Source organism: Peromyscus leucopus, chromosome 1, assembly GCF_004664715.2.
Source record: "Peromyscus leucopus breed LL Stock chromosome 1, UCI_PerLeu_2.1, whole genome shotgun sequence".
NCBI lineage: Eukaryota > Metazoa > Chordata > Mammalia > Rodentia > Cricetidae > Peromyscus > Peromyscus leucopus.
The window spans coordinates 60,411,761-60,433,494 of record NC_051063.1 but is presented as its reverse complement, the minus strand read 5'-3'; the positions used below and the strand labels follow the sequence as shown (position 1 = coordinate 60,433,494).

The 21,734-nt window shown below is 46.5% G+C and overlaps 1 protein-coding gene across 6 annotated transcripts in view; it reads left to right on the top strand.

The window, feature by feature from the left end:
* Window positions 1-21,734, top strand: part of Shank2 (SH3 and multiple ankyrin repeat domains 2) — a 471,427-nt gene that overhangs the window by 98,146 nt on the left and 351,547 nt on the right. For all 6 annotated transcript variants that reach the window (XM_037208746.1, XM_037208750.1, XM_037208747.1 and 3 more), the window contains exons 7-9: window positions 7,112-7,263; window positions 8,455-8,622; window positions 21,562-21,678. In XM_037208746.1, the coding sequence (XP_037064641.1) occupies window positions 7,112-7,263; window positions 8,455-8,622; window positions 21,562-21,678 (437 nt within the window). The remainder of the gene's footprint in view (window positions 1-7,111; window positions 7,264-8,454; window positions 8,623-21,561; window positions 21,679-21,734) is intronic.

Below are 21,734 nucleotides of genomic sequence, written 5' to 3'. Positions count from 1 at the left end.
TGGCATGATACAGGGTGTTTGCATTTTCCTTTTAACAACATGCTTGAGTTTAAAGAAGGAGAGAGCCATTCTCTAACTCCAAAGTCAGCCTTAAATTTTAATTGAACTGGGACTACAAGAAGACCAATAGTGTTACATGTCTTTAGAAAAGAGCAGAAACAAACATTTAGGAAGACTTATAAAATTTTTTAGGTGATATACCCATATGCCATTTCACTCTGTTTCCTGGGATAGATGATTTGTCCCTTTTCTTCAGTTGTCTCATTTGTCCAGTGTTCTTCAGATTCCTTAAACTTCATTCTCCTAAAAGACAAAAACAAAAACCTTTCCCCAAGACTAATTTTGGGGATGTTCCCTTTTGGCAAGTTATTATCTGATTAAATGAAAAGGCATGTGTTACTGGTACAAGTTCAAATTGGATGTTCATGCTGGTTTATGAACTATCACCTCCTTTAATTAAGAGGTCTCTCTTGTTCAAATCGAACCTTTATCATTTTTGATGGTACCCACAGCTTCTCCTGTAGAAACAAAAGCAAAATCTTGTCCCCAACATAACACATATGCTGGTTTACATTCTGAGGTCAGCACATCCTTAAAGTATATAGGCTGATTTAATTATGTAGTTTTTTCTATTATCCAATGTCTCTCTGCAGCTGTTGTTCCTTTCTCATTGGCATTGACAAAATTCAAAGTTAATAGAGCATTATGCAGTCTATTTCTGGGGGTTTTTGTTACCCCTTTCTGTTTATTTAGCATATCCTTTAGAGTTCTGTTTGATCTTTCTATAACTGCTTGACCTGTAGGATTATGTGGTATACCTGTAATATGCTTTATATTTCAATAAGCAAAAACTGCTTCATTTTAACAGAGACATATGCTGGAGCATTGTCAGTTTTAATTTGTGCAGGTATACCCATAATGGCCATAACTTCTAGCAAATGAGTGATTACAGAATCAGCTTTTTCAGAACTCAAAGCAGTTGCCCATTGAAATCCTGAATAAGTATCGATGGTATGGTGTACATATTTCAATTTTCCAAATTCTGCAAAGTGAAACACGTCCATCTGCCAGATTTCATTTCTCTGAGTACCCTTTAGGTTACATCCTGCTGGTAATGGCGTTTGATTGTAGAAGGAACAAGTAGGACATTTCTTTACTATTTCTTTGGCTTCTGCCAGGTTATGGAAAAATCCCTTTTTAAACCTTTACTATTGACATGATGTTTTTATGAAATTCTGAGGCTTCCAGCAAATTTCCTATCAATAATTTATCAATCTTATCATTGTCTTGTGCTAGAGGGCCTGGCAGACCAGTATGGGACCTGATATGAGTTATATATAAAGCATGACTCCTTTTCCTGATTGTATCTTGTAATTGAATAATGAAGTTAATTCTGAAGCATCAGGGATAAATTCTGCAGTCTCAGTATGTAATACCACTCTTTCAGCATGCTGAGAGTCAGTTACTATGTTGAGAGGTTCTGAAAAATCCATTAGTACCAACAGAATAGCATACAATTCTGATTTTTGAACTGAATTATAAGGACTTTGAACCACTTTACTTAAATTTTCTGATTTGTAACCTGCCTTTCCTTGTTGGCATCTGTATAAAATGTACGAACTCCAGACATGGGTTTTTCTCGTACAATTCGAGGCAAGATCCAATCAGCTCTCTTTATAAGATCAATTCTATCGCTTTTGGGATATTTGCTGTTAATTTCTCCCAAAAAATTACATTACTGCAAGCTCTTTGTCAAGGTTCACTTTCTGTCCATAATTTTTCAATGTCCTCCTTAGTTAAAGGTACGACAATTTCTGCTGGATCTATTCCTGCTAATTGACGAAGTCTCAATTTTCCTTTCCAAATCAAGTCTGAGATTTTTTTCCACATAAGTTTTTAATTTTTTATTTGGTTTATTTGGTAAAAATATCCATTCCAAAATAATATCTTCCCTCTACATTAACATTCCTGTAGGAGAATCCCTAGAAGGTAAAATAACCAAAATGCAATCCAGCTTTGGATCAATACAATCCATGTGCCCTTCATGTACTTTCTTTTCTACCAAGGCCAATTCTTTCTCAGCTTCAGGTGATAATTCTCTTGGACTATTTAAGTCCTTGTCACCTTCTGAGGTTTTGAACAAATTATTCAGTTAATCATTTTTTACCCCAACAATAGTTCATAGATGAGAAATATCTCCAAATAATTTTTGAAAGTCATTAAGAGTCTGTAGTCTATCTCTCCTAATTTGCACCTTTTGGGGTCTAATTTTTGTAGCTCTATTTTATATCCTAAATAATTAATAGAATCTCCTCTTTGTATCTTTTCAGGAGCAATTTGTAATCCCCAGCAAGGCAAAATTTTCTTTACTTCTTCAAACATTCTTTCTAAAGTATCTGCATTTGAGTCAGCTAGTAAAATATCATCCATATAATGATAAATTATAGATTAGGAAATTTTTTACGTATCACTTCCAATGGCTGTTGTACAAAATATTGGCACAGAGTTGGGCTATTCAACATTCCCTGTGGGAGGACCCTCCACTGAAATCTTTTAACTGGTTGAGAATTATTGTAAGTAGGCACTGTGAAAGCAAATCTTTCTCTGTCTTTTTCTTGTATGGGTATTGAAAAAAAAAGTCTTTTAAATCAATAACTATGAGAGGCCATCCTTTTGGTAACAGAGTAGGCAAAGGAATTCCAGATTGTAGAGAGCCTATTGGCTGAATTACTTTGCTAATTGCTCTAAGGTCTGTTACCATTCTCCATTTAGCAGATTTCTTTTTAATAACAAATACAGGAGAATTCCAAGGGCTGGTTGATTCTTCAATATGCTGAGCATTTAACTCTTTTTCTACCAGCTCTTCTAAAGCCTGGAGTTTCTATGTTGTTAAAGGCCATTGTTGAACCCATACAGACTTGTCTGTTAACCATTTTAAAGGTAGAGCTGTTGGTGTCTTTAGAAGCTCATCAGTTGTTGTACCTTGTTCTTGTATAATATGGATGGCTGATGACCACTCATTAGAATAATATCTTCTAATATTTCTCAGAAACGTGCTAGTTTATGATTTGTTTCTGAGATCGGAGGGATGTTAATCTGAGTATTCCTTTGTTGCAACAGGTCTTGACCCCACAGGTTCATAGCTATGTTAGCCACATATAGTTTTAATTTTCCTCTCTGTCCTTCTGGACCTATACATTCGAGCCATCTTGCACTCTGTTTCACTTGGGATAATGTCCCATTTCCTAACAGTTGAATATTTACCTCCTGAAGAGGCCAAGTTGGATGCCAAAATTCTGGTGCAATTATGATAACGTCCGCACCTGTGTCTACCAGACCAGACAACAAAACACCATTTATTTTTATTGTTAATTTTGGTCTTTGTTCATTAATAGAAGTTTGCCAAAATTTTTTCTTTATGTTTTTTCCTGAATTTTCTATTCTCTCTGTTTCATTATCCCCACCAGCATGATTTATTCCAATAGGAATTTGGTCATTTAATTGTTCTGAGTAGGGGTTACCTCTACAACTGCAGGAAAGGTTTGAACTGGATTTGCTGTGGGGGCCTTCCTGAGGCCCCTCTGGGAGTTTCCTGAAGACTGAGGCAAAGGATTACTTTGCCTGTCCCTTGTTGATCTACATTTGTTGGTCCAGTGTTTTCCCTTATTACACCTTCTGCATACTCCAGAAGGAAGGGGCATTCTGTTGCCATTGTTCCTTGAAGAATTATTGTTTCTTGGAATGACCTGTTTACAGTCCCTTTTCAAATGTCCTTGCTTTTCACATCCAAAACATCTAACATACCTCAAACCTTTTGAAATTGCTTCTCCTACCCACATATCATCATGGTCATGAGCCTCAACATTAACCATGTCTCTAATCCAATCTTCCAAAGGTGCATATCTTGCCCTTAATGGCCTGATTATTCTTTGGCATGCTGCATTCACGTTCTCAAAGGCCAAAGATTCAATTATTATCTGACTAGCTTTTGAATCCCGGACTATTCTCTTTACTGCTGAAGCCAATCTTTGTAAAAAAAAAATCTGTGAAAGATTCTTTTGGGCCTTGTATAACCTTTGTAAATGACTGGTTTTTTTTTTCTGGTTCCTCAACTCTGTCCCATGCATTCAAGGCTGCGATTTGACATAGAATTAGGGTTTGAACATCATATAAACATTGTGTTTGTACTGAAGCATATTGGCCTTCTCTGTTTTAAGCCTCATACTTGAACCACATTTGCCACTGGAGCCTTTGACTGGGTTCCAGAACAGCCTGTGCCAGCTCCTGCCAGTCCTGTGGTATAATCCTATTACATGTTGACCAAGAGTTTAACATTTGCTTTACATATGGGGAATGCATGCCATAAGATACTATTGCCTCCTTAAACCTTGGTAAATCTAACATTTCAATTGGAGCCCAAATATTTTGTGTAGTCATTTGATTAGGCAACTGCTGTACGGTTACTGGATAAATTAAGGGTGACTGTGTGAAAACAGGCTTTCTTTCTGTAACCTTATGATCCAGTCTTGAAACAACTTCACTGTTAATTTCTTCTGTCTGAATTTGAATTTCTCTATAATTCATTTTAACAGGTTTAAAACTGTTATCCTGGCACTTAAATTGACTATCTTTTTAAATAGTAAAATGAGGATAAGAAAAGTAATAAACTGCATAATTTGATCAACATTAATCTTCTCATATAGTTGTTCCATTGTCAGACTGCCTAGACTTTCAAACGAAGCCCAATTTTCTTCCAATGTACACATAAAACCCATTTTTTTAAATGTGGAAAAAATTTCTTTTAAATAGTTTCCTTTAAAATATCTGATATGTTCATTAATTTACTAAGTCTGCATAGAACAGTAGAAATCTGAGGGAATTTCAAAACAGCCACCTAGTGTCCAAGGTGTGAATCCAGAGAGAGAGAGAGAGAGAGAGAGAGAGAGAGAGAGAGAGAGAGAGAGAGAGAGAGAACAAGAAAGCATAGCCACAAGTTCTGGCTAAAAGCTTAAATCCAGCCACGTGTTCCCACTTGAGCTGAGTCAAGCCTGGGCTCCAGCTTCCTTAAGCTCCAACCACGTGCATTGGCTTTACAGGCAGGGGCCCTGTTTGGCAGGGCAGTCCTGAGTTGTTTGTAGCACTGGCTTTAAGCACATAGCTCCAGCTGCAGCTAACCGCTTGGGGCTTGTCAGTACGGCCTGAGACCAAGCTGACCTGGGCCTGAGCTAGGGAGCTGGGCCACCCAGGCAGGAAACTGGACCTGCCACCAAGCCAAGCCAAGCGGTTTTTATTGGATTGTCACGTTGGGCGCCAAATGTAGAAGTAACCATCTTATTAAATAAGAAACACAGAGCGAATGTAAAGATAAAAGCACAAGAGGTCAGAGCTAAGAGCCTTACCCTTCCTGCTTCAGCGATCCTCTTCAGCAAGAGAGACCTACTTCCTGTGTGTTTGTCTTTATATAGACTTTCCATTCTGCCTTCTCATTGGTTGTAAACCCAACCACATGACCGCCTCGTCACTGCCTGTCTGTATAGACCTCCAGGTCTTCTATGGTTGGTATTGAGATTAAAGGCGTGTGTCTCCAATGCTGGCTGTATCCTTGACCACACAGAGATCTACCTAGCTCTGCCTACCAAGTGCTGGGATTAAAGGTGTGCGCCATGAATGCCGAGCTCTGCTATGGCTTTCTATTAGCTCTGATCCCCAGGCAACTTTATTTATTAACATACAAATAAAATCACATTTCAGTACAAATAAAATATCACCATATCACTGTTTTGGCTGGACCGGCTGGCCGGTAAGCCTGGGAACCCGCCTGTCTCTGCTGGGGTCACAGGCATGCACACCTGCACTCAGCTGGGGATTCGAGCTCAGGTCCTCATGTTTGTGTAGCAACTACTCTTCCCACTGAGCAACCTCCCCTGCCCTGCAATGGAAACTCAACTGTGGTGGTTCTCAACCTGTGGGTTGTGACCTCTTTTGGGGTCGCATATCAGACATCCTGCATATCAGATATTTACATTACTGTTCATAACAGTAGCAGAATTGCAGTCATGAAGTAGCAATGGCATAATTTTATGGTTGGGGGTCACCGCAACATGAGGAGCTGTGTTAAAAGGTTGAAGCATTAGGAAGTTTGAGGACCACTACTTGTCGGGCCTGCCGACAGTCAGCTGGGTAGCTGGGTAGAGGCATTCGGAATGAAGAGACAATGAAGAAGACAGAAAAGAGTCGAGAGGTCTGCCGGTCAATGCCGGACAGCCCCAAGTTTATTTCACAGCCAGCTTATACACAGTCTTGAAGGACAGAGGTAGAACAATGCACAACACAGGCATTCAACCACTATCTATCCTGCCTTGAGTCAAGAAGCAGGCAGTTTCATTTTCTGTCTCAATGTATCTGTGGCTGGCATCAGCAGCCCACATCTAGCTAGATAGTGTGTTCCTTCCTGTGGGCTAATCAGGACTTTCTCACAGTCCTTCAAGGAGACTCTGCAGGCTAATCAGAACTTTCTCACAGCCTTGGAGCAAACAAGCTTGAACTCTATTGACTCAGAATAGGCTTCAGATTCAAACTGGGAAACTGAGTCAGTTGTGGGCTCCCACAACTACTCTAGAGTGTTGTCACTTTGGATCACAGAAACTTGTATGTTGTCCTGGTGCTCTATGGTCACCTAAATGCCGCACCCAGAGGACTCCAGTCCTTATCTCTATGGGAACCTCACAGCCTAGTTCCTTATAGCCACAAAGGGTTCATGTGTGTTATGAATCAAAGGAGAAAGGGTGCTGGCCTACCCAGTTGAGGGACATGTCAAGATGGTGCCCAGGCTTCTGTCCTCAGTGAGCATGGCAGGACTCTCCAGGATCCATGGCACCAAGGCCCGTACTATGGAAACCCTGATGCTACTGTTTTGATTTGCATGTGACCCCATGTGTCTCTGTCATTGTCATGGGTTTATCTGAGTCGTCCTGACTGTGTGGACTCTCAGGGACCAGAGGCTCACAGGAGCTGCTCAGTCTCAGGTACTCTCGTGTGGCTGTGCACATGGTGGGGCTTGGCATCCTTCTCTGAGGATTTGTTCTAATGACTTTGTGTTTGGTTCCCTCAGAGACGCCCCTGACCCTGGCTGCTCAGCTCAGTGACTCCATGGAGGTCATCAAAGCTCTCAGAAATGGGGGTGCACATCTGGACTTCCGTGCCAGGGATGGCATGACCGCCCTTCACAAGGCTGCCCGGACGAGGAACCAGGTTGCCCTGAAGGTGGGTCCTTCATCTGGTCCCCTGAGCTGTCCTCACAATGGCTTCCTCCCCGGGGAACCATGAATCCTGCCCCCACTGGGTCTCAGAAGGGCAGTTCAGTGTCAGGCTCTCCTGCCCCCTCTGTGGTATAGATGCTTCTAGAATCCAGTGCCATAAGCCACCTTGTCCCCTCTGCTCCACAGAAAGGCTCGTGTTTCCAACAAATGAGTTGGTGCTAAACCTTGTTGCTGTCCCTCAGAGGAGCCTCAAATCCATTAGTGTGGACAGCCTCGATGCCCCCTGCGTTGCATCTCTGGGAGCCAGGCAGCTGTGCCCACTCTCGTCTTCTCCTGAACTTCCACGTGGCACACACTCTACACCCATCTTCCTTGTGACTGCCTCCCCACCTGCTTTTCCCATGCTTGCCTTTCCAGGCCCATCTCCCTCCATGCCTGTCTTCCCATGCCCATCTCATCAGGTCCATCTTCCCTCTCTTCCCCACACCCATCTTCCCCACACCACTTTTCACCCCGGCCAGGCAGCATCCACCCCATCTTCCTTTCTTCCTTAGTTCCACATCCTCCTTCCCCCCACGTCTTTGCTCCTGGCCCTGTCTGGCAGTGTGTGCAGCACTGTCCAGAGAGAACGTGGCTCCCAGCCTGCTCTTCATCTGAGCCCGATGAGGAAGCCAGGCCCTCTGGCTGCTGGTTGGTCTGAGATGGGGGCTTTCTTCTCATTTCTGCCCTCCCCACTTTACTTCGGCTGTACCTTCCTACAGACTTCTGGGAAGACCACATCTTTCCTGACCCACTCCAGAGGCTCACTACCCCTCGACTCACTGCGATCCCACTGTCCTGTGTGTTACTTCAGATACTGCGATTCTCTTTAGCAAATGTAACCTTGATGGCTGTCCACAGGTGTCTTCCGGGATACAGGGTTCTAGGCACTGACAGGAACCTGTCGAGGAGCCGCAGTTGCTGACTGTCTCTCCTCTGGGTGCAGGCCATTCCTGCATCCCTGAACATCACCTGTCACTTCCAGGTGGCAGTTAGAACATCGCCTGTCACTCTCCAGTTTTGTGTGTGTTGGGGGAGCATCAGGTGTCCAGGCACGACCCAGTTTGGCCTGTGGGAAAGCTGTGTCTTCAATCCTACTGTGTCTTCAATTCATTCCATGTAGGAGAACAGTGACAACTTTCCATTCTTTCCCTAGACCCTCCTGGAGCTGGGCGCCTCCCCAGATTACAAGGACAGCTATGGACTCACACCGCTGTATCACACAGCCATTGTGGGGGGCGACCCTTACTGCTGCGAGCTCCTTCTCCATGAGCATGCCTCCGTGTGCTGCAAGGACGAGAATGGCTGGCACGAGATCCACCAGGTATGGCTGTGCCTCTGCTCGCTACACCCACGGCTGGGTTCTCCCGGTGATGCCAGACCCAGACCACACCCACCGCTGAGCTCTCCCTGTGATGTCAGACCCAGACCACAGAGTGACCGAGCATCAAGCCCCTTCTGGTATCTTAGATGAAATACCCAAGGTCCTAAAAAGTGTATATTAGTCATCAGCATTTTTGTGCTGACACATTTACCTAGAGATGGCTGTTTCCCACTTTGCAGGAGAAACTAGGTGATCATGTGAGGCTGCTGTATGTCTACAGCACCTTACCTAGAGTCAGGAAGAAGTTGAGGGTGTGCATCTCTCTCCAGGGTCGATGAGTTCTCCAGGCCTTGACATCCTAGGAACATGGCAAAGAAAGTACCAGGTGACCCAGGACGAGGCCTGATTTTCTTGCACAAAGCAAGAGGTTTTCAGGTTTTACTTTGTAACCATGAAACTGGGAGGCGTGATACCTATGACCTTGTAACCATGGGGCCAGGAGGTGTGACACCCAGTACCCTAGCAAGAAACAAAATCCACCTGATAGTTCTAGAAGGGCAGCCTTCATGAACCAGGTGCAGGAAGAAAGGGTCCGAGTTCAAGGCTGTGGCCTGGACACAAGCCAGCAGCAGTTGGAGCCATTCACGGCCCCCAGACAGGGAAGCCTGTATTTCTGGGAATGATGGAGCTGGCTGGTTGGAGCTATGCCAACATGGCTGCACCCAGAAGGCTATTGGAAGGAATGTTAAGTCATCCAAAGCTAGCATTTATAGACTGGAAGTCAAGGCCTTTGATCTGGTTGGAGGAGGGGTCTGGGTGGGTGGGTGGGCAGGAAGGACAGGGGAGAGAGCCCGAGGTAGTCTCTTATTGGCGTTGATATGGCGATGGTTTATCATGGTTCTTAGTTCCTCCATCAGTCTCTCAATACCTGTGCCGCCTTCCACACATACCCCTCCTAGAAGGAGAGGTTGCGTGCCCACCCGGAGCGGTTCAGGGCCGAGGGCTGCGGACTGTAACCGAGAGGGAAGCAGGCCCTGCAGGCCCTGCCCTCATCTGGCCTGCCTCTTGTAGAGTCAGTTCTGGATTGTGGAGACCCACAGCCTGGATCAGGCCCCATGCCTGCATGGAGTGAATGGGACTCTTGGATACTGCTGCTGGAACCCCAAGCCTACCCTGGGTGGGGACCTCAGAGCAGACAATATAACGACCATCTTGTCCGTGTGCCTGATGTGAGGCTGACTGCCACTCCCATGCTTGCTTTATGAAGGACAGACTTTCTCTGTGACAGACTGCTGGGACGTGGCACCAGGTGCTGATCTGGATCACTCTAGGTGTTGCTCTGACAGTGTTCTCTAGGATGGAGTTGAACCAGTAGCCTTTAGGGAAAGAGGTGACCCTCCACATCAGCTGGAGAACTGTCCACTCAGCAGAGGCTCTTTGTGGGAAGCCTGAGGTACACAGAAAAACCCCAGCTCTACCCCAGATGCCTTTCAGGCTCCCGCGGCAGCACCAGCCCCCCACCAAGCCTCTGCCCTCCCTGCAGACCTCACCCTGGCTGCTCCATCACTATGGAAACCAGCTCTTTAAAACATGATTTCAGGTATTTACATTTTCTCTCTGGGCCTCCGTATATACATCTCTAAGTACAGCTATCTCTCAGGATCCTCAGGGGTCCCATCCCCAGGACTTCCAAAATGCCCCAAACCCTTCTGTAACACAGTGTGGCATTTACATGTAGCACACACATCGACCCAAGCATGTTCAGTCATCTCAAGGTGACTCGTGATTTTCCATTTTGTTTTTGCTTGTATTTCTGAGACAAGGTCTCAATCCCGTGGCCTCTAGGGTATCCTGGAACTCAATGCATAGTCCAAGATAGCCTTGAACTTTAGGCAATCCTCCTACCTCAGCTTCCCAGGGCTAGGATTACAGGCATGATTTATAATAACCTGGATGGTGTGAGTTCTCTGAGAACAGTGGCGCTACCATGTTTAAGGACAAGAAGAAAGGAAGTCCATGTGTGAATAGTACAGATGCTAATTTCCCCCAACTATTTCTATTCATGTCTGTAGAATCCATGAGTGACAGAGCTTGTGGACATGGAGGCCAGGCTATGTACATACATGTGTACCCTAGCAGCTCTGTCCCTTTAGAGAACCCTAACTTTTATAGCCCCGAGAAGTAGTGTAGACTCTTGCCCACCTGCTTCCCTCTTTCCTCTCAGTTCTTCCTGTTTCTTCTTGATGACCTGGGCCGGGGTGATGGGCAGCCTTCAGCAACTGCTCAGTCCTGGCTCTCTTGAGCCCTTCCGCGGCGGTGTTGGGCAGGGTGGATGGTAGCTTCCCGCTCAGCTGTCTCCCTGGACTGGCCCCTCCCCGTGCACATTGCCTACTTATTTGTATCTGCAGTGCTGTAGAAGCTTCATGGGGCTCCCGGCCTGTGCTCCCTCACCATCTCCACAGCACTGCCTGGGGAGTCCATTGCCCCTCGGGCGCCTGCCCACCTATTGTTCACACAGCCAGGAATGTTACTGACAGAGCATCCGTGACACCTGTCACCCACCCAGTGTCCTGACACCAGGATGCAGTGGTGGACAGACTCTCTGATACATGAGGGAAGCTAGACAGGGAACAGACTTAAAAATCACATAACTAAGGGAATGTACACACACTCACACTCACACACATGTATGTGGACAGGTAGGGAGCAGGTATGTGTGCTCTGTGTCCCCAGGTGATAGTACTTCCTGGCCTCAAAGAGTGACCAGCAGGCACTTGTGTCCTGGCGCAGGGGATGGGTGACTGTAGCATCTCCGCCCAGCACACTTGGAGCTTCTTCTCCCTCTCCCTGCTCCCCACACCCCTTGTCTAGCCTTCTTGCCCCTCCCTCCACCAGGCCAGCCCCTCTTCACAGTCCAGTGACATCACACTTCCATGTCTGGCCTTTTCATCTAAACCATGGGACTCCGGTCCTTATCTTGGACAGCCCTTGGCTGTGGGACCCTGGCTTTTTCATTTTGTTGCCACCCAGACCATGGTGCTCTGGAGACCTTGGAAGACTAACGCTCTTGAATCCTGAATCCTACTGCCTTTTCTCAGCTCAGCTTCAGGATTTGGACTGCCCTCTAGTGGTCAGTTTTAGACTAGTCTGGGAAAGCTCTGTTCTACTGAAGAACCAGGGTCTTTTCCGCCTGGCTTTTTTTTTTTTTTTTTTTTTTTTTTTTTTTTTTTTTTTTTTTTTTTTTTTTTTTTTTTTTTTTTTGGTCTCTTTTAGCTGCAGGCTGCTGTGTCTGTTAAACAGGTTGGCAACTGACTGACCCTGCACAGACCTGGCAGGAGTAGAAGACAGAACCTCCTAGGTTATGCTTCTAGCCACAGTTCACACTTACCCAGCCAAACACTGCCCTGCTCAGCCTCTTTATATATCCTCAAGGCAACTCCAGCAGAGTGCTTCCTATCCCTGTCAACATGTGAGTTAGCAGGCTCAGAAAGGGTAGGTAACTTGGCTAAGGTCACAGAGCGAGCAGTTGGCTGAACGAAGTGTAGCCTTGTCTTAATCCACTGGCTTCTTCCTCATCTCACCTATGGACCTCTCAAGCAGAAATCATTCTTAATACAACAGTGTTTATGGAAGAGTAAAATGCACGGGGTGGGTGCATTTTGTTGGGATCTACCTGAACTAGTTCTGGCCCTCTTGGAGAAGCCCCAGAGGCCCAGGATTCTGGGCTCAGGACTTAAAGTTGGTTCCTCTTTGGGTAGCACCACCGTCCGCTGTAGCATCATGGTGTGTAGACATCTTTTTTCACCTGCCGGCCCCTGGAACCACTTCCTGGTAGCACAAATGGCAGGTGCCTGGCCAGCTCCCTGGGGCGTCTCAGAGATGTCTCTTGGCTGTCTGTTCTGAAGCCAGGTGCCTCGTGCCTGAAATGGCTGGAGCTCTTGTTTGAATTCACATCTGCAAACTCATATCTTTTTTTAAAAATGTTTTTATTTATTTATGTGTGTGTGTGTGGGGGGGCATGTGCTTGCTTGTGAGTGTAGACAGCCATGGAAGCCAGAAGAGGGCATCAGATCCCCTGAAGCTGGAGTTACAGGCAATTGTGAGCCACCCAACAAGAGTACTAGGAACTGAACTTGGGCCCTCTGGAAGAGCAGGAAGCATTCTTAATTTTGTTTAAATAGTTATTTTTATTTTATGCTGCATATAAGTGTTTCACTGCATGCATGTGTGCCATGTGTGTGCAGTGCCCTTAGAGGCCAGAAGAGGGCGTTGGGTCCTCTGGAACTGGGGTTACAGATGGCTGTGAGCTGACATGTCAGTGCTGGGAACTGAACCCCAGGTCCTTTGGAAAACAGGAAGCATTTTTAACTGCTGAGCCACCTTTCCAGCCCCAAACGTGTATTTTTAAAGTTTGTTGTTTAAATGCCCTTAATTCTTTTCCTTGTTCCCAAATAAATACATGTTCAATATGGACACCTGGGAAAGTACACACACACACACACACACACACACACACACACACACACACACATACACATACACACCACATACCACACACACACACACACACACACCACATACCACACACACACACACACACACACACACACACACACACACACACACCCCACATCATTAAAGAAACCAAACCAAATGCATTCCTACCATTCATGGGTGTCAGCTGGGACCTGGGAGTTCTCAGTTCTTTTTTCTCCCCCTTCCCCAACACACGTACAATCACAGTGCAGCCTGCAGTGTGCTGGGTCCAACCCAGGCAAGATCCTCAGGGAGAAGACAGCTACCGGCCAACAGGCTAGCTCAGAAAGGCTCTCGCCGACTCCCACTTACTTCCATACTCCATGAACCTGTCTGCATCAGCAGTAGAGGGGCTTCTCTTCATACTGTCCTTGGGGCGAGTTTTGCCCAGTGTGGGCAGCCTGGGATGGAAACTCCCTCATACTTCCTAGGTGGCCTGGGCAAGGGCTTTGTCTCCTCAGACAATTCACAGAGCTCTTGAGACAGCTAAATGCAAGAGTATTCGTGAGACACTTTCTACAGTGCCTGGGTGCAGTTAGTGCTCTTACCCATACATGACGCCCTCTCCACATGGTCATCATCTTGCCGTGTCCTATACTATGACCTCACATGGCTTTCCTCTGTGTGTCTGTTATATTTTATGTGTATGAGTGTTTTGCCTGCATACATGTGAATGTATGTATGTATGCATGTATGTGTGTGCATCATGTGCATTCAGTGCCTGTGGAGGCCAGAAGAGGGTGTTAGTGCTAGGTCCCCTGGAACTAGAGTTACAGGTGGTTGTGAGCCACTATGTTGGTGTTGAAAATTGAACCCTGGTCCTGTGGAGGAGCAGCCAGTGCTCTTAATCCCTGAGACATCTAGCCCCATTGACCAGTCTTCTTTGAAGATCCCGGGTTGTGGCATAGGGCCCCCGCTGGTGGCCTCATTCTCCCCTACTACCTTCCTTAGAGACCCATCTCCAAATAGTGACACTGAAACATCCTGGTTAGGACTCTGCTGCTGTCCAGGACGCTGCTGTTCAGCTCATGCTGCTCTATCAGTGTGGAGATTTACCACAACTGTCCAGCAGGTGGCAGTGCTGTGCTCAGAGGCAGGCTCACTGTTTTCTTATTCATAACAAATCTAATGGTTGGCAAGCGGCAGGATGGGCTGCTGGGCACAGCTGGGGTGAACCTAGTGCTCGGAGGGGCCCTTATTCTAAATATTCATACCCAGTCCTCCCTAGGGGTGAGTCCCCAAGAACACATTTTTCTTCTGAAAGTCGGGAAGTGGGAAGACAGGAGAGTCTGAGACATTATTATGTCCTGACTTTGGTTTGCTATCTGACCTCCGTCCCCCTTGGAAGCTGCGTTCAGTAGACCCTGCACAGGACAGTCTGGCTTCTCCCCCTTGGCAACATCCCGTTTCTCTGCATCAAGGAAATACCTCCCTTGTTTTAGAACTGACTACATAGTGTCTGCAAACTCAGGTATGCACACAGCCACAGGCAGATGCCTCCAGGCGGGCTTCACTCCAGACCACATTTGATTCTCACCAGATGTCTCGGCAGTGTCCTTAATGGCCAGAGGGTACATCCTGAATCTGCCCTGAACCCTTTTATGTGTGAGAACCTGCTGTTGTTGGGTCTGGGGTCACGCAATAATGGGGGACAAACCACCAAAGTCTATTAAACCAGAAGCAGATTTTATTCCAAAAAACCTAAAGAATGGAAATATCACCGCGGGGCACAAAAGCTTATCAGCTAGCTGAGACCACAGCCAGCTTTCGGGATTCTGAGGCTGTGGAAGTTGGATGGGGGGCTATGAACCTCTTTTTATAGTAAGGGGTAAGCATTAGGCATGGACCAAGAAATTTTTACAATTTTGAAGTTAAACTTTTAGAGACAAATTGTTTTAGGTTTTTGCACCTTTCCATTAACAAGGTTTTAGGGGGTTTTAGCTAAACAATATTTGTATATCCCTGTAGCCCTCCCTGACTCAGTTAATTGATGTTTGTCCAGACCTGCAGCTTCTCCTGACCAGCTGGGTTCCCATGGTGGGGGTGGGGGTGGCGTTAAGAAACAATGCAAAGCAGGTTGGCACACAGAACTCATTAAAAGTTAACTTTGGTTTCGGTAGTGAGTGGTAGGGGGTTATCGAAGAATAGCTAACTCCAGGGCTACAAAGGGCAATCTTGAGTCAAAGAAAACTAACATTCGAGTTGTTGACAGAGCTGCCCATTGTAAAACATGGAAGGGCCCAGTTAAAGGTTAATCCCCTTTTTGCTGGTCAAGCTGATGGCTGTCAGTTTTCATTCCTTAAGTTTATTCCTACATTCCTATCTTATTCCTACATTCCTGTCTTATTCCTATATCCCTGTCTTATTCCTATATCCCTATCTTATTCCTGTATTCCTATCTTATTCCTGTATTCCTATCTTATTCCTGTATTCCTATCTTATTCCTGTATTCCTATCTTATTCCTGTATTCCCATCTTATTCCTGTATTCCTATCTTACTCCTGTATCCCTGTCATATTCCTATATTCCTGGGCCCTACACTGTGTCCTCTGGTCTGGGGCAGCTGTTTTCTAGATTGCCTTTCTGTCTGTGGTCCTCTGCCTTGTCCTGAGGACACCCAGGTGTGCATTTAGCAGAATTGTCACCAAGCTGCTGCCACTGTGCTCTTGGCATTGTGTCCTGTGAGGTGGCCTGTGGTGACCACTTGCCATGACTAGTGGCATTCTGGTGAGTACCAGGCATCTTACACTGCTACTCCTTCCCTGAGACCACCAGTCCAGGCTCACCTGCAGCTCTGGCTTCCACATTGTTTGTCAATATTGATTATTGCCCTCGCCTATGGAGACTCTCCTCCATTTTGTCTCTAGCTGTGTTCACATCAGACAGGAAAGCTATGTTTGTTCACTGTTTTATTTATAGTGAAGTAGATTTATGGGTTTGTCTTTCCTGGCAGATATTATTGGATAACACCTGGTGTTAGTATCTATCTAGACCCGCGAGTGCCCCTTTGGAATGGATCTGAACGTTGTTCAGTTGTTTTTATCATCACTGTGACTAGATGCGGGAGAGAAGCAGTTTCAGGAAGGTTATCTGGATCAGTTTGAGGACATCCACAGTCCATCATGGCGGGGAAGGCATGGTGGCAGGTATGTGAGGCAGCTGGTCACATTGCAGCCTCTACGGGGAAATAGAGAGATAAGCAGAACTCGGCTCACGTTCTTCTTCTGATTCGGTCCAGGCCCCCAAGCCCTGGGATGGTGCCCCCTACATTTACACCTCAATGAACCTAATGTAGAAACTCCCTCACAGACATGCCCAGAGGATTGTTTCCATGGTGGTAATAAATACCAACAAGTCTAGCCAGGCGGTGGTGGTGCAAGCCTTTAATCCCAGCACTCGGGAGGCAAAGACAGGTGGATCTCTGTGAGTTCGAGGCCAGCCTGGGCTACAGAGTGACTTCCAGGAAAGGCCAAAGCTACACAGAGAAACCCTGTCTCAAAAAACAAAAAACAAAATAAGTAAATAAGTAAGTAAATAAATAAATAAATAAATACCAGCAAGTCAATAGTCAATATAAACTGTGACAGGCATGTTCATATCCTTCTTTTCTGACACACAATTATCTCATGCTGTTGTGTGATAGTTTTCTTAGGGAGACATGTCACAAACACACTCTGACTGATAGGGACAGTGACAGATCAAAATAAGGAGACCACTGAAGTCTAACCTAGTGAATCAGTAGTTTATTGGCGTTCCGAGAGATTAGTCACAGGAGCAGGGATGACTCAAAGGCAGCTATGACACCAAAGCCCACCCAAACCTGGGCAATGGCTCATGAAAGCTGGAACCCTGGAGCTCCCTCCCTGCACAGCTTGTAAGCAGCCTGACAGGTCAGAGAGTCTCTTCCAGGCAACTCTGCTCGTTTAAGAGCATCTCAGCAGTCCTGATTGGCTTATATGACTTTAGAGAAGGAGGGGCCTTGTGCATCTGGTCAGTTTCAGGGACATCCTGAGAATTATGAGTTGTTTATTTCCTCCCTTTAATGAACCTCCCTTTAGAATCTTCTGAGTCTTAAGGAGTTTCACCTCCAGTAGTGGAATGTCTCAATTCAGGAAATTGCCACACAACACAGGCTCCTCCTCTCCTTTTCCTGTTTCAGACCATTTCTTCAAGACCTCGCCTCTCTCTAGTGTAGTATGGCTCCTGGGTTACTGCTGATAACACATCTTCCTTAGCCAGATTAGAGGTGCATGTATACTTGTGCGTGCATTCTCTCTCTCTCTCTCTCTCTCTCTCTCTCTCTCTCTCTCTCTCTCACTGTGGGACCCTAAGGATGCCACAATCCATGATGCTTAAATGTCCTACCAAATATTGACAAGGTATAGTCAGGTATAGAGATTCATGACTGCAATCCTAACATCTAGGAGACTGAGGCCAGGGGTTGACTTTGAGTTCCAAGTCAGCCTGGGCTGCAGAGTAAGGCCTTGTCTGTCTTATTTACTTTTCTATTGCTGTGACAAAACACCACGACTATGGCAACTTATAAAAGAAAGCATTTAATTGGGCTTACCGTTTCAGAGAGTAAGAGTCCATGAAGGCAGAGTGAAGGTATGGTAGTAGGAACAGCTGAGAGCTCACATCTGGATCTATAAGCAGGTGGGGGGGGGGATGGGGACTGGGAATGTCATGAGTCTTTTGAAAACTCAAAGCCTGCCTGCAGTGACATACCTCCACCAACAAGGCCACACCTCCCAATCCTTCCCAAACACTTCCACCAACTGGGGACCAAGTGTTCAAACATACAAGTCCATGGGGGGGGGGCATTTTCATTCAAATCACCATATCGTCTCAAAATAATATAAAGACATTTGCACCCCCTCACCAAAACTCTAGATCACCATGTCATTTGTGACCCTATACCATGGACATACTGTACAAATAGTTGTTCTGGTCTTTTGTTTGGAGAACAATGACAAGCAATAGAAGTCTGTGCACGTTCAGTACCAATGTGTTTATCCTAAATATTTTTTTATCTGTGGCTCATGGTCTCCACAGCTTCAGAGGGCCAACTGCCCCCAATTCCATCTTTATTTCTCTGTATGTCAAGAGCTATGCATTAATCCCAGCACTTGGAAAGCAGAGGCAAGAGAGTCACCACAAGTTTAAAACCAGCCTGGTTCATATATAATGAGTTCTAGGCCAGCTAGTGCTACATAGTGAGATCAATCCAAATCAATCAAAAGAGAATTGTGGGTTTATGCTAATACCTCATACCACAGTCTGGGGAGATGGCTCAAGAGTTAAGAGCACTGACTGCTCTTCTAGAGGACCTGGGTTCAATTGCCGACATCCACATGGTGGCTCACAACTGTCTATAACTTCAGTCCCAGGAGATCAGATGCCCTCTGCTGGCCTTCTTGGGTACTGCATGCATGTGGTACACAGACATGAAAACACTCATACATATAAAGTTAATTAATTAATCCCTATACCAAGTCAGCACCACAAGGCTCTGGCTTTTCTTGGAGTTGTATTTTAGCTTCTCTCTTCAGCACAGAAAAACCAGCCCGAGTTCCTCACCTGTGCACCTGTTTGCTCAATTCTGGCTGCAGATGGTCTGCTCAACCACCCAGTATCTGTTTCCTGGGCCCTTCCTACCCACATTCCTGCCTCTTCACCAGTGAGCTCTACCATAGCAACCAGGAATTATGAAGGGAAGAGGCCAGCAGAGGTGACTCTTTAATGAAGTGCCTGGCAGAAATGATCATCCTGTGGTTATGGTTATCTGTTCTATGTTTTTTTTTGTTGTTGTTTGTGTGTGTGTGTGTGTGTGTGTGTGTGTGTGTGTGTGTGTTCCTGCATTTCTGATTTTATTTGTTTCTAAAAAATTAGCATGCAAATGGAATAAACACACAAAGGGGGCCCTTGGGGACACTCTCCCTAGACTGCCCATACTCAGTGCCTCTGTTTCTTCTCTTAGTGTCCATCATATTATGACCCTTGGTGGAAGAGAAAATGGTGACAGGATTCTGAGGATGCAACTTCAAACCTCCTGAATTCAAATTACCTGGGGGAGGGGGTAATGAGTCTGGATTAATTGCTCAGTGAGCCTGTAGTAACCAAGTCCTCTTTACTGACTAGAGAGCAATTAAATTAAGCTGCTACAAAATGCTGTCTCCGCAAAGCCTTCGAGGAGAGCTGATTAGCCAAATTGTGTCTTCAGTTTAAGGAGCAAAAATTCCCAGCTCAAACTGGTTGAAGCAAGCAGGGGGGACAAAAAAATAGGCCTCATTAATGTCTCTGAAAAACCCCAGGGGCAGTGTGAGGGTGGTGTAGCTCAGAGGAGTCCCAGCAGGGTCCTGTGGATTATTCCATGGGCCTCCCTGGCTCCTGGTCCCTCCCTCAGGTTCTTGTGGCTCTTCTCTTCCCTGCTCCCCTTGGAGTGCTAGCTCCAGCAGCTGTAAGTGCTAGCTCCAGCAGCTGTAAGTAAGTGCTAGCTCCAGTAGCTGTAAGTGCTAGCTCCAACAGCTGTAAGTAAGTGCTAGCTCCAGCAGCTGTAAGTAAGTGCTAGCTCCAGTAGCTGTAATTGTTAGACTCCAGCAGCTGTAAGTGCTAGCTCCAGCAGCTATAAGTGTTAGCTCCAGCAGCTGTAAGTGCTAGCTCCAGCAGCTGTAAGTGCTAGCTCCAGCAGCTGTAAGTAAGTGCCAGCTCCAGCAGCTGTAAGTGCTAGCTCCAGCAGCTGTAAGTAAGTGTTAGCTCCAGCAGCTATAAGTAAGTGCCAGCTCCAGCAGCTGTAAGTGTTAGCTCCAGCAGCTGTAAGTAAGTGTTAGCTCCAGCAGCTGTAAGTAAGTGTTAGCTCCAGCAGCTGTAAGTGCTAGCTCCAGCAGCTGTAAATGCTAACTCCAGTAGCTGTAAATGCTAACTCCAGCAGCTGTAAAGAATGTTACTTTTCCAGAAGTCCTAACAGCTGTCCCGGCCTCCTGAGTCTGCTTGGGCTTGGGGGTTCCTCCCTGAGCCTTACCTGCCAAGATGGAGAAGCCAGCTGCGTAGCCCTGGCCTGTCCTTCTGCAGGATCGGGTGCACCTGGCCATCTGAACCAACAAGAGCTGGGCAGGCAATCTCAGAGACGAGGCAGGTGCTTGAGTGAAGTGGGGCCACCAGGCAGGCAGGCAGGCAGAGCATCAGTATCTCCTGTCGGATCCATCCAGCAATAGTGAGAGTGTCACAGGGGACATGGCACTATTTTTCGAGTGCTTTTAACAACCACTGTCTACTTCTCCCTATCCTCTTTGCAGAGTGGTTGCTTTCATTGACATTGCTGAGGTAAAGTGGACTCTGTACACTGATCAGAGACATAGTCTGTTGATCCAGGGCCAATGTCCTCACCCACAATGGCTTTGTCCTTGGTGTGGCAGACCTTCCTCCCCCTGCGAGGTCACTGCCTGGCAGAGGTGTCCAGTCACCTGTGCAGGGACCTCCCTGCCCCTTTGAACTGGGATGGGGTGCTGTACCTATTTTCGGGGCTCAGTGTCATGTGATCTTTGATGTCCTTGTCCTCTGTGACTCATAAAAACCTGTGAGAGGGACACTAGTCCCACTTAATGACAAGGACATCCATAAGCTTGAAGGTGAAGGCCAAGCTAATGGAAGGTCTGGGACCCAGTCCAAATGTGTTTGGCCTCATAGCTACCTGGGCTATAATTACCGTGTCAACCCCTAGAAGGACTTGGAAGGGATGGGTCACATGGTGGGGCTGCCCTACCTATGGAAGATCGGATTGCATTTAAATGCAGCAAGAAGCTGTGCTTGCATGTGGAAGGACAAGTGCAGGCCTCCTTGCACACAACACAGGGATAGGGCTCTGAGCATCCCCACGGCCGTGCATAATAGCTTCCTGCCTGGGAGCATGGACCAGTAAGCATCCTGACCTCTGTTTTACAGAGCTCAGCTCCCATATCAGGAAAAGACCTACTTGTCTTTTGGACAATGTGTCTGTCTCTCTGAATCTGTGTGGAAAGAACTCAGTCACCTTCCTGACCCCTTGCCCAAGAGAAGAGCATAGGTTCCTAACTGTCCAGGGATTCCCTCTCTCCACCCTTAGCTGGGAGCCTGGGACCTTCCCAATCTTTGGCGTGCAAGGGTGTGAGGTCTGTGGGCCTCAGTCTACAAGGCTGGGTGGAGTGAGGTCTGCCAGGGCCTCTGCCATACTTTTAACTGTGGTAGGGTGCTGGGCACAGGCTTGTGGCCTGGGCAACCTTAGGTGCCAAGGCTCACTCAACATCTGTGTCTCAGCCCTAGACAGCAGGGGGCACTGGAGTCTCATGTAGCTTCTGTGTCTCAGGCCCAGCCCAAATCTCTGTCTCAGGAGGGGCCACAGAGGTCTCACTCAGTCTCTTGTCTCAGGCCTGCAGGTACGGCCATGTCCAACATCTGGAACATCTGCTCTTCTATGGCGCGGACATGAGTGCACAGAACGCCTCGGGGAACACAGCTCTGCATATCTGTGCCCTCTACAATCAGGTCAGTGGCATGCACATCCCTCATCCTAACCTTGGGTGTGCACTGGGCAAGGGATG